Consider the following 13,971-nt stretch of genomic DNA (forward strand, 5'->3'; position numbering starts at 1 on the left):
TCCAACTCATTATAATACAATACATGACTTTTATTATAACAATTTGTAGTACATGCAGGTTGAATTTGATCATTAGTAAGTCAAATACCTGTGCTGAGAAATCAATAGCTTAACCAAAAAAACCCTAAGTGTCACTTCTCTGACATTTCCTTTTAAATGTCATCTACATTTTACTGTTCTGCATTTTAAACCTTTCCAGTACAGTGCTTCCCGAAATGTCTTATACTGAAGAAATCGTTAACATGTCAATTCAGATCCCATTTATAACCTGGGCTTATTTCTACAGGTCATTATATAGAAGGTAAAAATACAACGTAATCTTTCCAGACACGCGCACACACACACACACACACACACACACACACACACACACACACAGTCGTAAACACAGGTCTAAATCCCTGAGAAATACACTGGTAATAATTACATTACCCAACATCCCTGCATAAAACTAGTCCAAACTGAAAGGACTTTAGAAAGATATTTTTGAGAACGATATATCCATGAAATCTCTGGTCCTTATAATATGAAGTCAGCCGTGAGTCATACACCATGACAAATCTTGACATAACAATGCTATTGCCCTATGGACAGCATTATGGGATGCTTGCACACAAGCCTCTTCTGGAGGTGATGTTTTACACAACATACACTATCCATCACCACCAGCGAATTTCATGAGTTCTTCAATACGACAGACAGCAAAACAAACACACACGCCCATACACATTAATATAACAGTATCTTTGTTTCTGAGTCACAGGCTGAGTCCATCTACCTGCTCATCTCTCATTTCCCCTTATTCTCTGAAAAAAAAAACAGGGTCGAGAACTGGAGACTGAGAGCTCTGTATCCTTCACCACCTTCCACCTGCATTACTCTTTACCTTTTAACTGAACAGCATGCCTAGAAGCAATCGACAGGGTCCTCAATTTGAGACCCAGTGTGACATCCTGCTTCAAGTTGCTCTTTTCAATTAAGCCCTGAGACATGAGCACAGCCTGCTATCGCACTAATGCCCCCGACGGCACTGTGGAGCATGAGGACACAGGAGAGCATCCAGATATCCCTGCTTCTGCTCGTAACATGCTTAACAATTTACCTCCACATGCAAGGTCAGAAGAAGGGAGACACAAAAGAAGGGAGGTCTGCCTCGTGTCAGTTCTAGCTTTTTTGCTAGTGAGTTGAAGCTTCAGATATCAATTTCACTGGTGGATACAGTAGAGGTAGACAGTGTGTGTGTGTGTGTGTGTGTGTGTGTGTGAGTGAGAGAGAGAGAGAGACAGAGAGAGACAGAGAGAGACAGAGAGAGAGAGAACAGGCTTCATACACACACACTTTCCCAGACACAAGCTCATCCCTCTGACAGTCATCCAACACCTCAACACATCAATCTGACCATGGCCAATCAATGAGATGGCATGCTGGAGCTAGATTAACTGCTCCACTCCTCCATCACTCTAGCGCACTCACCTGACTGACTGCATGCTTTATTCCCTTACTTCTTTTTCTCTAAACAGCACCAAGCTAGAAAATCTGGATCAATAATGAGCCGTATCTCACCGTCTGACACCAGTAACTCTCTCTGACACCTTCCACACGCTATCACTGATGCCATCAGATGACACTTTTTATAACTCATGATGCCTCAGTATTACCTGTATCCCTTCAAACACCATCAAATGTCACCTATCTCTGTATTCTTGATCCTTCAGGACCAATATGATTTTTTTTTTTTTTAAACTCTGTGATACACACCAGACTAAATGACACAACACTGTACATCCCAGCAGTTTATACACGTGTTTATTGGAAATCGTTTCCTGCGATGTAGAAAATGTGATTCAACCCTTATGCCGTTATAGCCTATAAAGCATTTACAGCTCACAGCGGCAATTTCTGAACCGTCCAAACATGCTGCTAACAATACCGCTCCATTTTCTCCCTTTTCTTCCCTATGCAATTCTCAATAACCCTGAATATCGTGAAACAAAGCTGAACATGAACAGGCATCCACCATCCATCAACCATTACAGGACTGTTAACACATCTACCCGTTCTCTTTCAAGCTGCAGATTGCAGTAGTCAGGCACAATAGCTTTTTTTCTCACCCTAATGGGGATAATGTTTTTTTTCCCCATTTCAGACTTGGAGGTATTTCACTTTCTAAATCAAAAGCTCTGAAGGCCACTGCACGTTTAATCCAAACTTGAGGAATTGCTCCGTGAGACAAAAGTTAACTAGTTAGCCTTTTTTTACCGAGTTATTTTTTCCCCCTTGCATTAAGAACAATGAGTATGTGAAAGACTATATTTGTAAAGTAGCACAGCCCCCTATATATACTTATTTATGAGTGACAGGCGACACACTCTTCTGAAATGTTAGGAAAACTCAGTATACGCTGTCATTCAGGTTGTCCCCTTTTCTCTGACACACCACTATATTCCACACACTGGCCTTAAATCACAGTGCAGCCTGCTATTCTGGAAAATGTGATGTTATACAGCACCAAGATAAACAAATAAATAAATAAATAAATGCCAATCTGCCACTGAAAGTGTGACAATTTGTCAAGCCTGTCGATACAGACTGCTCCCATCTTCCCCACGTCAAACTTCCTCCAACTTTTCCATGCTGCTCATTTGTCCCATGTCGTCTTCTGCTGGAGCTGAGAGCTTGAACGCTTGAACGCTTCAAATGCAAGTGCGGTTATAGGAATTCGCACTTCACACTGACACAGGAGATATTTACGATCACGTGGGCCTTTTTAAAAGTGTGTGTCAGTGCCTGTCAAAGAAAAGTGATTGCAGCAAGTAGGGCAGAATAAGCAGAAGTGTGTGCATGTATTAGAAAAAACATAGTGAGAGCGAGACAGAAAAGAGGCTGTGCATACAGATAATATTCTATGTAGATCATTATTGTGTGTGCAATATGCTGCATGTATATATACACTGATCAGCCATAACATTAAAGCCACTTATAGGTAAAGTGAATAACATTGATTATCTCGTTACAATGACACTTGTCAAGGGGTGGGATATATGGGATATAAGGGGTGGGCAGCAAGTGTCAGTTCTTGAAGTTGATGTGTTGGAAGCAGGAAAAACGGATAAGCATAAGCATCTGAGCAACTCTAACAAGAGCCAAATTGTGATGGCTAGACGACTGGCTCCCTTATGCACGTGGGCAGCGAAGGCTAGCCCGTCTGGTCCAATCCCATAGAACAACTATTGTAGCACAAATTGCTGAAAAAGCTAATGCTGGCTATGATAGAAAGGTGTCAGAACACACAGCACATCGCAGCTTGCTGCGTATGGGGCTGTGTAGCCGCAGACAAGGCAACGGTATTCCCTAATGGCAATGGCCTCTTTGAGCAAGATAATGCACCCTGATACACTGCAAAGATTGTTCAGGAATGGTTTGAGAAACATAAAGAGTTCAAGGTGATGACTTGAACTTGAAATAACCCAAATCTCAATCTGATTGAGCATTAACGGATTTGCTGCTAACGTCTTGGTGCCAGACACCACACCACACCTTCAGAGGTCTTGTGGAGTCCACGCCTTGACGGGTCAGAGCTGTTTCTGGGGCACAAATGAGACCTACACAATATTAGTTGTTTAACAAAAGGTGGTTTAATGTTCTGGCTGATCGGGATGTGTGTGTGTGTGTTTGGAAAAGCATTTGAGAATGAATGACCACAGACGTGTACATTTCCTCACCGATCATTCTGCCCATGATAGAGCGAGTGTTGACTGGGTCGTCCAGGCCCTCGACAGCTCCAGGGTACAGAGAGTGAGAGATGCGTCGCTCGTGATCCTCATGAGAGCGGTTCAGTGACACCTCAGACACCGATGGACTTCTTGCACCGTCCTGCTAAGACAAAAGAGTTATTTGTTAATGACAGTTTCTTGACAGATGCAAAGAAAACCTGCATATAAAATGTTCAACACTGAGATATCCACATATGAGATATAAGAGACAGTGTTGCTTATATGAATGGGCGAGACGCTTAATGAAATGAATAAATAAATGACTGACACAATAAATAACAAAACATACATACAACATGCACATTTCCACATAAGGCTGGCCCTGCACTGCTGTCCCTGGTTCAGTCCTGAACTCAGGTTACTGTCTGTGTGGAGTTTCACATGTTCTCCCCATGTCCATTTGGGTTTCCTCCAAACTCCCAAAAACATGCAACTCTAAATTGCCCCAGGTGTGAATGAGTGTGTGAGTGAGGTTGTGCATGGTGCTCTACAAAGAGCTTGTTCCATGATCAAAGAAACTTTAACAAGATGTGCTGTTAGAGGAAAATAATCAGCTTTGGGATGATAATGGTCTGACACAAAGCAATTTTCTGCCAGGTAGTAATTCAGTAAAGAACGAAGGAAGGGAAGTTAGAAAGGGAGTCAGGGAGGGAGGAAGGAAGGAAGGAAGTCAGGAAGAAACTTCATCTGCTCAGCTGAACTAAAGCACTCTTCCAGTCGAAGACTGCATGGATTTCCCATCGCCGATTCCTCTCAGCAGTCATGCTAAAGAGCCTGCTCAGAGGTCACTGTATTGCATTAGTGATCCTCCAGCATACCAGTCACTTTCTCTAAGTGTCAGTCTTCAGTGAACACCTCGAGGACGTGAGAAGAAAAAGACCCATCACTTTACACTAATGGGGGAGAAGGAGTGACTTTCCAAAGGCCATTCTGAACATTACAGTGGCAAAAGCTCTAAGTGGGGACATTAAATGTCAGAAGGTTTTGACTTTTACAGTCTTGGAAAAACAAGCATGCAGGCTTCCTTACGCAGCCATATTACCCTGCTAAATGCAGCAGAGATTCAAGTCATGTATTACACTGTACACTTGCAGACAGACATATGAAGTACATGCGACTACAACTTATGAAAACATGGAATTATTTCTGTATGCAAGTGAGCAGCTTTCACAGAAAGACTTCACTTGACCCTGGAGTAAATGTAAAGAAATATTGATTAAATAAATGATACACTCATTAAATAAACATCAATAAGAACATTACAGTGATATGCCTGGCAGCAGGTACAGCAGAAGTAACATAGAAAATTGGACAATCTGCAGTTTAGGACGAATTTGTCTATGTGGTGAAAATAAACCTGGGATAAAACCCTTTCCCAAATACGCCTAAAATCAATCTTGGCTATGAACACAAGTATTCAGGCCAAGTGTGAAAATGCTCTTTGTAGCTTTCCCCACAAAGGGACAAGACACAGACTCTATGTAATATACTGTATATGAACAGAGAGACACTACATCGACACTAGGGAGAGGTGGAAATGGATTGGCTCTAGAAACTGGCAACTTCAATAACTTGCAAAGATGGAGTGGGTGGGAATCAACAGGGTCTGAGCAGACCCTAGTGTAGTGTGAAATAGTGAGAGTTCGTATACACACACACACACACACACACACACACACACCAAAATCAAGCTGCCCTCTATTCCATAGTGTGAATCTGTTGGCTCTGGAAGGAGATTCCCTCGTGTGAGGGTAGCAATGGGAGAGAAAAGCGCCAGAAAAGTGCCTGCTAATGATATTTAATGCTCCTCTATGGAAACATCTGTGAAATCCAGATAGTGACCCATGTGAAGTCTCAGGGCGAGAAAAAGGGCCTGCTCTCATTTCATTGGCTGTCATCTTCACTGGAGCTGCGTGTGAATAGTTAAATATAATCAGAGCTTCCTGTGGATGCAGCACATCCTAGGAGTGTTAACACAAGAGAGGGACTGAGACGGAGACTCAAACGTGGTCGGTGTAACTACGCGGTCTGTGTAAGAGTATGGCATGGCGAGGAGTGTAGACTCACACTATTTACCAACCCTATAGGTCTAACCCTGACTGACACCAATCACAACACTTGCAAGGCCTTTAGCCACCTGCTGTCAGAAAGACATAAAAAAAAAAGCCTGCTTTACAAAAACAAAAAAATGGCATACTGTATGATAAATAGGATTCCACAGGAATTCATTCTAATGAACAGGTAATGCTCTTTAAGAAAGCATTGCATGTCATACGTATCTAATAGCACAGCACTGTTGACTTCTCAATTCTGATTGGTCAAAGGTTTTTGAGTAATTTTCTATTACATCTATTGCATCTGTGACAAACTGCTGGTTTATATTAATGTGATCACTGTAACACAACATCATTTCTATAGCAACAGCTCATTTGCAGGGATGGTGTACAGCGGACTCTAATAACAGCTGAATAACAAACTGATAAAAAAAACTGTTGTTCTTTAACAAAGAAAAACATATTGATATGGTGAGGCTTCCTCTAAGAGCACATTTATTTACACTTTGGGATGTGTGGTTATAGGAAAATAATCAACTTCGGTATGGTAATGGTCCAATGCAAAGCAGCTTTCTTTATTTTGCTACCTAACAGCAGTAACATTTGTAACATCCTGCCTGCTTTGCGTCACACCACCCGTTTTTGCTTATTTACCTCGTTGTGTTTTATTACTTGCTTTAAAAAAAATATGAATATGCAGTATAATATATAATCAGGACAGTTTGCAAGTCACTAAAAAGAAACAAAAATACATTATAACTTTCCTAGAGCTGGGAAATATGGAAAAATAAATTATGATTAATATTTCAGTAAAATACCTCAGTAATGAGTATGTGAAACAATGTTCTTACAAACTCACTTATTATTCACGTTTACACACAATGTGTCCCACGGAATGCTTAAACATTAATCATATTTAATAAAATTAAGCAGAAGGATTTAACAGCAGCCTGTGGTTCACTAAACAGTAAATCTTACCACTTTCACTTCACTTTTACACTACCTGGTACCTCTTCTCTCTTTTCTTTTTTCCCTTAAAAAATGACTGTATCTGTGCTTAAAGTGACTTGAAAATACTGTAGCTGTAATTAAACTATTAAAATATAGAATTTTCTGTATTAACACTGATAAAAAAAAAAAAGTGAAATGTTGGTTTTGGTATAAAAATTAATTATCACCTAGCTCTATCTCTAATAAAGCTAATTAGCAGTTCAAACAAGATAGCACTCTAGATAAATTAACACCCTTAGCTAAGCATGAAAGAGGACACAGAACACTAAACTCATCAGCAGATAACTAACTAGTGCTTTATTCCATTACACAATCATTTACATCGTTTACTGTGTCCACCCACTTCACATATGCTAGCAGTGCATTCTGGGAAGACAGATGGGCCACTGAGACTACACTGTACTAACAGTTATAAATAACTATCAAGAAGTTTGGGATGTTTATTAAAATGTCTGTTTATTATATTAGCATTAGGAGTAGAGTCATCATCAGTAAAACTCAGTCCGAGATGATCCAGCGGAGTCAGTTCCAGCGTGGAGGTGATCATCTCCATGTCTGCATCAGCAGCAGCAGCATTAGCCAGGGGACCTTGTACTATTTATTATAGATGAGAAATTTAATGAAGTCTGGAGCTGGCTTCATAAGAAAAGCAGACTCGAGTCGCATGGACGGGGTCAATGCAATTACAACAGCACTGTGAAGACGGCACCCGGGCTTATTGTAAAGTCTGACCTCAGCGAGCTTTCAATTGTAAAATCGGGGTTTGTTTTATGAACTTTTTCTCAACTGTTTTAATCTTTCAGCAGACAGAGAATGAGATTTGATAAAATATTAGCTCTGATAGGAGACAAGGTATGAAGTTTTAGAAATTGAGAAGTTTTGTTTGTGAGTGAGTAGCCAAAAAAAAAAAAATATTAACCCAGTTTATTAGCCTGTTTATTTGTCCCATTCCAGTACTTGAATACTGAAATTAATTCCAACTGCCATAACAACACAGAGCCTGTGAACATGAAGGCCTTGTTTATGAGGCTTTAATTCCACTGCCCTCACCTCCCTGGACATAATTACAGGTCTTAATATGTCACATGCAGCATGTGCTAGACAAACCCTACAGAAGCTCAGCCAGGTCATTAGCCCTCCTCACATCCCTCTGTCCCTCCATCCTTCTCGCTCTCATTCTTGTGCTGGTGTAAGTACATTAGCATGTGCTGATGTGAGTGGATTACAGCTAATACTGTGTGCTCTGTGTGGCTCATCAGTGGGCTCAGGCCTCAGTGCCGATGCAGAAATGGCTCATCACTAAATCACAGCTAAGCATGTGTTTGAGAATAAATTAGATTACTTCAGGGATTTTCAGTGGGGGGAAAAAGGCATTATCTCTAACCAAAATAATATATATATCAGTAGCAGTGCTCCATATGCTACACACTACTTCAGCATTTCCTTCCCTGACATATAAGCATGTTCATAAGGCAAGATCTTGTTTCTTTAGGGGTATACGAGTCCTTCAGTTCAAGCAGTGACTCTATTTCTCTATTTTCACATGATATATAGCATGAAGGTGCTTCATGTTTCTCTGCAGTGATATTCATTGCTTAAGCACTTACGCAGATTTCAAACGTGGCTTGGACATCTCTAGAACAAACCAGTGTTAGTCTTTTGCCTTTCACATCCTCTATATCACATCCTCTCTATCATTTTTTTTTTTTATAAACAGTTAATTGTAGTTCACTAATTTGTTTGAACAAGTGCTAGTGCAACAGTACTGATATTTACTATAACTGCACTGGTACATTTCACAGTGTGTATCACTCCACTTGTCTGTATTTGTTACATAAATTTCCAATTCTAGCAACAGCTCTTTACACAAAACCGTTACTACACTTATTACAGGCTGTCAGTCATGGCATCACACAACGCTCTATCCAGCTGTGGCTTCTTTGGGAACTACTTTCTTTGATGCAAAAATAAACAAAATATCTGGCCATAAAAAAAAGTTTAAAAAAAAAAAAAAAAAAGTTTTTGGCCAAAACTGAGTTTTTCTGCTTACCATACACTTTAACAATGAGACACCAGACATATATTTCACCAAATGATGTGGAAATGTTTTTATTTATTTTTTAATCTCACCTTGGTTTCCTATAAGGGAACCAGTGTAACAAAAATCCGAAACCTTGCTGTGTGTGATTCACACACAGTCAATGTCACATTTTGCAGAGTTACATGCCGCAATGAAATGGACATAAGCCTAATCAATTCAATTTGTAATCAGATCAAAATATGAACAAAACTCCTGCAGCACAGTTGGAATGAAATCTTTAAATAGGATTTTCTTCCTTTTCACTTTTGTGGGCAATCAGACATTAAAATGCTAGAACTTTACTTGAAGTTGAGATACTTTTAGCTGTTCTAATGTCAAAATTACACCATGTGAATGTTTCTTCTACCACACACACATGCTCAGATTCAGTCAGAATAAACAATGTCCAGTGATGTCCTATCCATCACCCTGTTATTTTTTTCTGGGTCACACCAGTGACATGGGTAGGATGGATGTGTGCTGATGTTGGGAAGCTCAGATAGGTGAGGTCAGACTGGAAGGTCTTTCTCCATCACTGGTTGTACTTGTTTGTGTCTCAGCAGGCCTTGCCCTGTACTTCATCCAAAGATCTGGAGCGGCTCAATACTAATATGGCCATAATTTAGTGGCCACGCTGATTGATAGTGCTCTCCAGACACCATCGATCAGGCCTTTTCTTCTGCGAAATGGCCTTGTGTAGCTGCCATGCTGTTTCCTTCCTCACGTCAACTCGCATAAACATCATACAGCTACGAGCCTCGCCAGCTCATCTGTATGCACACCACAGGCTGTACATTCTCTTATATAACAATGACATTCAGAGAAAGTTTTTCCATGCTCTCTGAATATCTGTAGCGCTTTTTTTTTTATTCTGTTGTGCCAAGAAGGAAGACAGAGGCTCTCTTTTGGGCCTGTCAGTCATGCAGGACGCAGTTCCGGCTAGCTCACAGGGCCCTTCATGCCAGCTGCTTTCATACCTCAGACTCTTCATAGAAAAGACAGGTTACGGGAGAAAGGGCAGAATTGGAAAAACACTTTGAGAGAAGGAAAAACTTTTCAGTCAGATACTTATGGCACTTCTCCTAGGGTACTGCTTTCATAATTCTATCAATTTCAGTGCCTTTCATGTGGTCAAGAGAGAGAAACGTTCTGCATGAAAGTCTCCACTTATGAAGCAGTCCCTGCGGGGAGAGCTCTCAATCTGCTGAGCCGTGTGGAACAATGGAACCAACATCTCAATTTCAGTTAAATAAATAAAGAAATAAATCAAATCAGCTCAGTGTGACCAAAAAAAAAAAAAAAAAAAACGGCCCACATTCTCCTCATGCATAATTTATACAGATGTGTATGCTTGGGTCGTATGTATGTGTTACATAAAAGCAGGACGAGAGAGGACACAGGAAGTGCGTAGCTTGAAAATATAACAGTGCACAGTGCCGTTCTAACAAACTGCAACATATTTATGTCAGAAATCCATCAATTCTTATTTTTCTGTGAGTCAGGATATACACGGTGTTGGATAGGTCATATAGCAGTTATAGCAGTTATAGCCATAGCTATAGCTATAACTCAGTAGCAGTGTGCTGTGAAAGGAGTAAATATACTAAATGGTACAGAAAGTTATATAAGGGATTCTCAAACTTTTCACACCCAGGGACTTCTTTATCTATATAAAAAACATTCCACAGATCCTCTCAGTTCTGGTTGATTTTATTAACATAATCCAAACCATTCAAGTATTAGACACATTATATACATGTGTAGAATAATATTTTGGGTATTTATTGTAGCTATAGAGCTATATCTTTTTTGAACTTTCCACTCACAGAACATATTTTTTAATAAAACTGCATTTCATGTAACCAGTCAAACTGGCTAATAACTACAGGAACCTAATATTAACTATAGTAATGTTGATAACAGTGAGTGGTGATTTTCCCTTGGCTATGTTTTCCGTACTCCTGGGGGTCCGTGGACATCCCTTTGAGAACCTAGTCTAACCAACAATGACTTAGTAACACAACAGTGTAACTCAGGAACAAGAAATTAAAAGGGCAAAAAAAACTGAACAGTGACTCCAGTGTGTGTGTCTAAACTGTCAGGACCAAAAATGTCCCGACATAATATGTTACAGCTGTTTATTTTATTTTTATCTGCCCCCTGGTTTTCCTACATAGTTAGTACCAGCAAGGTAGGCCTGACAACAAAGTGTTTTTTTTTTTTAAATAATAATAATATGTACTTTTTTTATTTTTATTTTTTGAATAGGTAAAAATGAATAGGTAAAAATGGTTTCTTTGCAGTTACTGAGGTCAGAGTTCGTTTGAGGATTAGGTGTTGAACAGTCATGTTGCAAAAAAGTATTTATATATATACATACATATATACATACACACACATGTTAAATATGTATAATCTTATATCCTGCAATGTCACAAAAACAACTGTGTGTGGTTTCTATAGATACCACATGAAAGTTACCTGTATAATGCTGCTGTTATTTTCAGCCCTGTGCTAACAGAACACCCACACAATGTTCCTTATTAGGAAACTTTCCACAAGTGCTTAAACTCTCCACAGAGATGAACTGATGTCTTTCTTCACCACACATTCGGATTTAAACATCTGCACAAATTAAGCGAATACACATGGTTAGAGGTGCACTTTGTAGGTTCATAATTACTGACGGAATGCCCATCTATATCTACATACCTAGCATATTATTTATCAGCCCACTCCACCCCATCCATCAACAGAAAGGGACTACTATTGGACCATTGATGAGCATAAATTATTTTTTGGATGTCGTGGAGAATTCTCAGCACAGCAGTGGCACATTAGTGCATGTGGCATAGCTCTATTCAATCGAGACATTAAAATAACATACACATAAAATGATAAATTGTTCCTCGAGGCTTCATTTAACTTAGACCAGATGAACTGTGAGGACTATACAAATGCAAAGACATGCATTTAAAATCCCATTCCATTAAAAGTGAACATGGAGAAACATGAACACTGATGTGGTTGTGACCAGCTCACATGTTCTAGTCTCCACGTGAGTGAGTAAAGGCTGAACTCAGTAGCAAAGAAGCAGCAAAATAATCAGTGAATATTAAAGTGCCAATAGGAAATTAATTAAATTGAAATGAATTGCATGAACACAAATGGCAGTAATATTAATAGAAACACATGCTGCAAATCACAGGCGCTGTGAAGCATTTATTTAATTATCATTCCACATCAGAAACTGCAAGGTCCAATCATACATTACATCATTATTCGTGTGGATCAGTGTGTAGGTTCAGTATGATGCTATGGGGAAAAAAAATAAAATGGTCCTAAAAATAGTACTAGTAGAAGTAGCAGCAGAATAATAGTAGCAGCAGCAGCAATAGTAGCAGCAATAGTAGCAGTAATAGTAGCAGTAATAGTAGCAGTAATAGTAGCAGCAGTAGCAGTATTAGTACTAGTAGCAGCAGTAGTAGCAGCAGCACCATTAGTAGTAATAGTAGCAGCAGTAGCAGTATTAGCAGCAGAAGTAGTAGTAATAGTAGCAGCAGCAGCAGTAGTAGTAGTAGTAGCAGTAGTAGCAGCACCAGTAGTAGCAGGAGTAGTAATAATAGCAGCAGCAGAAGCAGTATTAGTACCAGTAGCACCAGGAGCAGTAGTAGTAGTAGTAAGAGTAATAGTAGCAGCATTAGCAGTATTAGCATTAGTAGCAGCAGCAGCAGTAGTACTAGTAGTAGTAGCAGCAGCAGCAGCAGCATTAGTAGTAGTAGCAGTAGCAGCAGCAGTAGTATTAGTAGTAGTAGTAGCAGCAGCAGCAGCAGCAGTAGTAGGAGTAGCAGTATTAGCATTAGTAGCAGCAGTAGCAGTACTAGTAGTGGTTATTCTGTTATTCATGCTTTTATGTTGTTATCCCTCTCCATCCATGGGTGATGTAAATCTAATCCATTCTTATTACAAGAGCACATTAGCACAAAGCTAATGGCAGGCTCAGTCCATTTATAGAAGTCTATTAACTGAAAGTGATTGTCTAACGCACATGATCATGACAAGCATCCACAGTAACACTGTCAGTCACAAGTATAATGTGGAGATGGGGATATAATCTGAAGGTGGAGATGAAGGTCCTAGGACTGAACAGAAACAGATGGATTTGGTTTAAGCTGTGGAAGCTCTGAGACACACACACAGATTCCACAGCACCAAAAACTCAGTATGAAGTGTTGCCATCTAAATTTTTAAGCAAAACACACAAAGACAATGCTGAAGGTGGAGTGTCCTTCTCTAGTACTTTAGGCATCTCATACACCCTGGTGCATGGGCTACTTAAGCTAGATTTTTATCTGGATCCCAGGTGTAGCACTGCTGCTAATCTTCTGTCTCAGAATATAAAAATTATAGGCTCATTAATATTACAGTGCATTTGAATATTACAAATTTGACAGCAGCGATGGATCTTGGCCTCCTGAAATTGTGCAAAAATCCCTCACAGGCAATTCACTCTTCTTTTGCAATTGCTCTCTCTTTGTTTCTCTATATCCATGTTTCACTCGAAGCAGTCCACTATGATAATCTTTCCCTTACTTCTTTCCACTTTCTTTCAGTATCCACCTTTCTTACTTTTTCACTCTCTCTCTCTTTCTCTCACCCACTTTCACCCTCTCTCTGTCTCTCATTGCAGCCTCACTGTGTTCCTCTCTTGTAATCAGCAGGGGTCCAGGCCAAAGAACCAAACAACCCAACAACCGTTTGATGGACAGATAAGAAGCGACCTTGTATCTTGGCAGCTCTGGAGGGGACGGGTGACCTTGCTCTTAAAAAAAAAAAAAAAAGGAGGGGTGTGTGTGTGTGTACATGATGAAACAGAGAAACAGCATGCGGTCCAGTCCTCAAAGTGCTGGCAGCAAAAAGTACCAATCAAATCCAACCCACCAGTAAACAGACCTGAATTAGAGCAAGCAACATGCCTGTAAGTGTGAGTGGGCTTGTGTACTTGTGTGAAGAATGTGTGAATGCTTTAGTGTGTGTATGTCACCAGTAGTGC

At 39.9% G+C, this 13,971-nt stretch overlaps 1 protein-coding gene across 7 annotated transcripts in view; it reads right to left on the reverse strand.

Annotated features, from left to right (window-relative positions):
* The window catches only part of pard3aa (par-3 family cell polarity regulator alpha, a), a 379,511-nt gene that overhangs the window by 144,671 nt on the left and 220,869 nt on the right, over positions 1-13,971 (reverse strand). For 4 of the 7 annotated variants that reach the window (XM_053233962.1, XM_026944876.3, XM_026944879.3 and 1 more), the window contains exon 14: positions 3,723-3,876. In XM_053233962.1, coding sequence (XP_053089937.1) covers positions 3,723-3,876 — 154 coding nt within the window. The remainder of the gene's footprint in view (positions 1-3,722; positions 3,877-13,971) is intronic. The other 3 variants (XM_034309095.2, XM_053233968.1, XM_026944877.3) reach the window with 1 other exon arrangement.

Source organism: Pangasianodon hypophthalmus, chromosome 1 (assembly GCF_027358585.1).
Source record: "Pangasianodon hypophthalmus isolate fPanHyp1 chromosome 1, fPanHyp1.pri, whole genome shotgun sequence".
NCBI classification, from domain to species: domain Eukaryota; kingdom Metazoa; phylum Chordata; class Actinopteri; order Siluriformes; family Pangasiidae; genus Pangasianodon; species Pangasianodon hypophthalmus.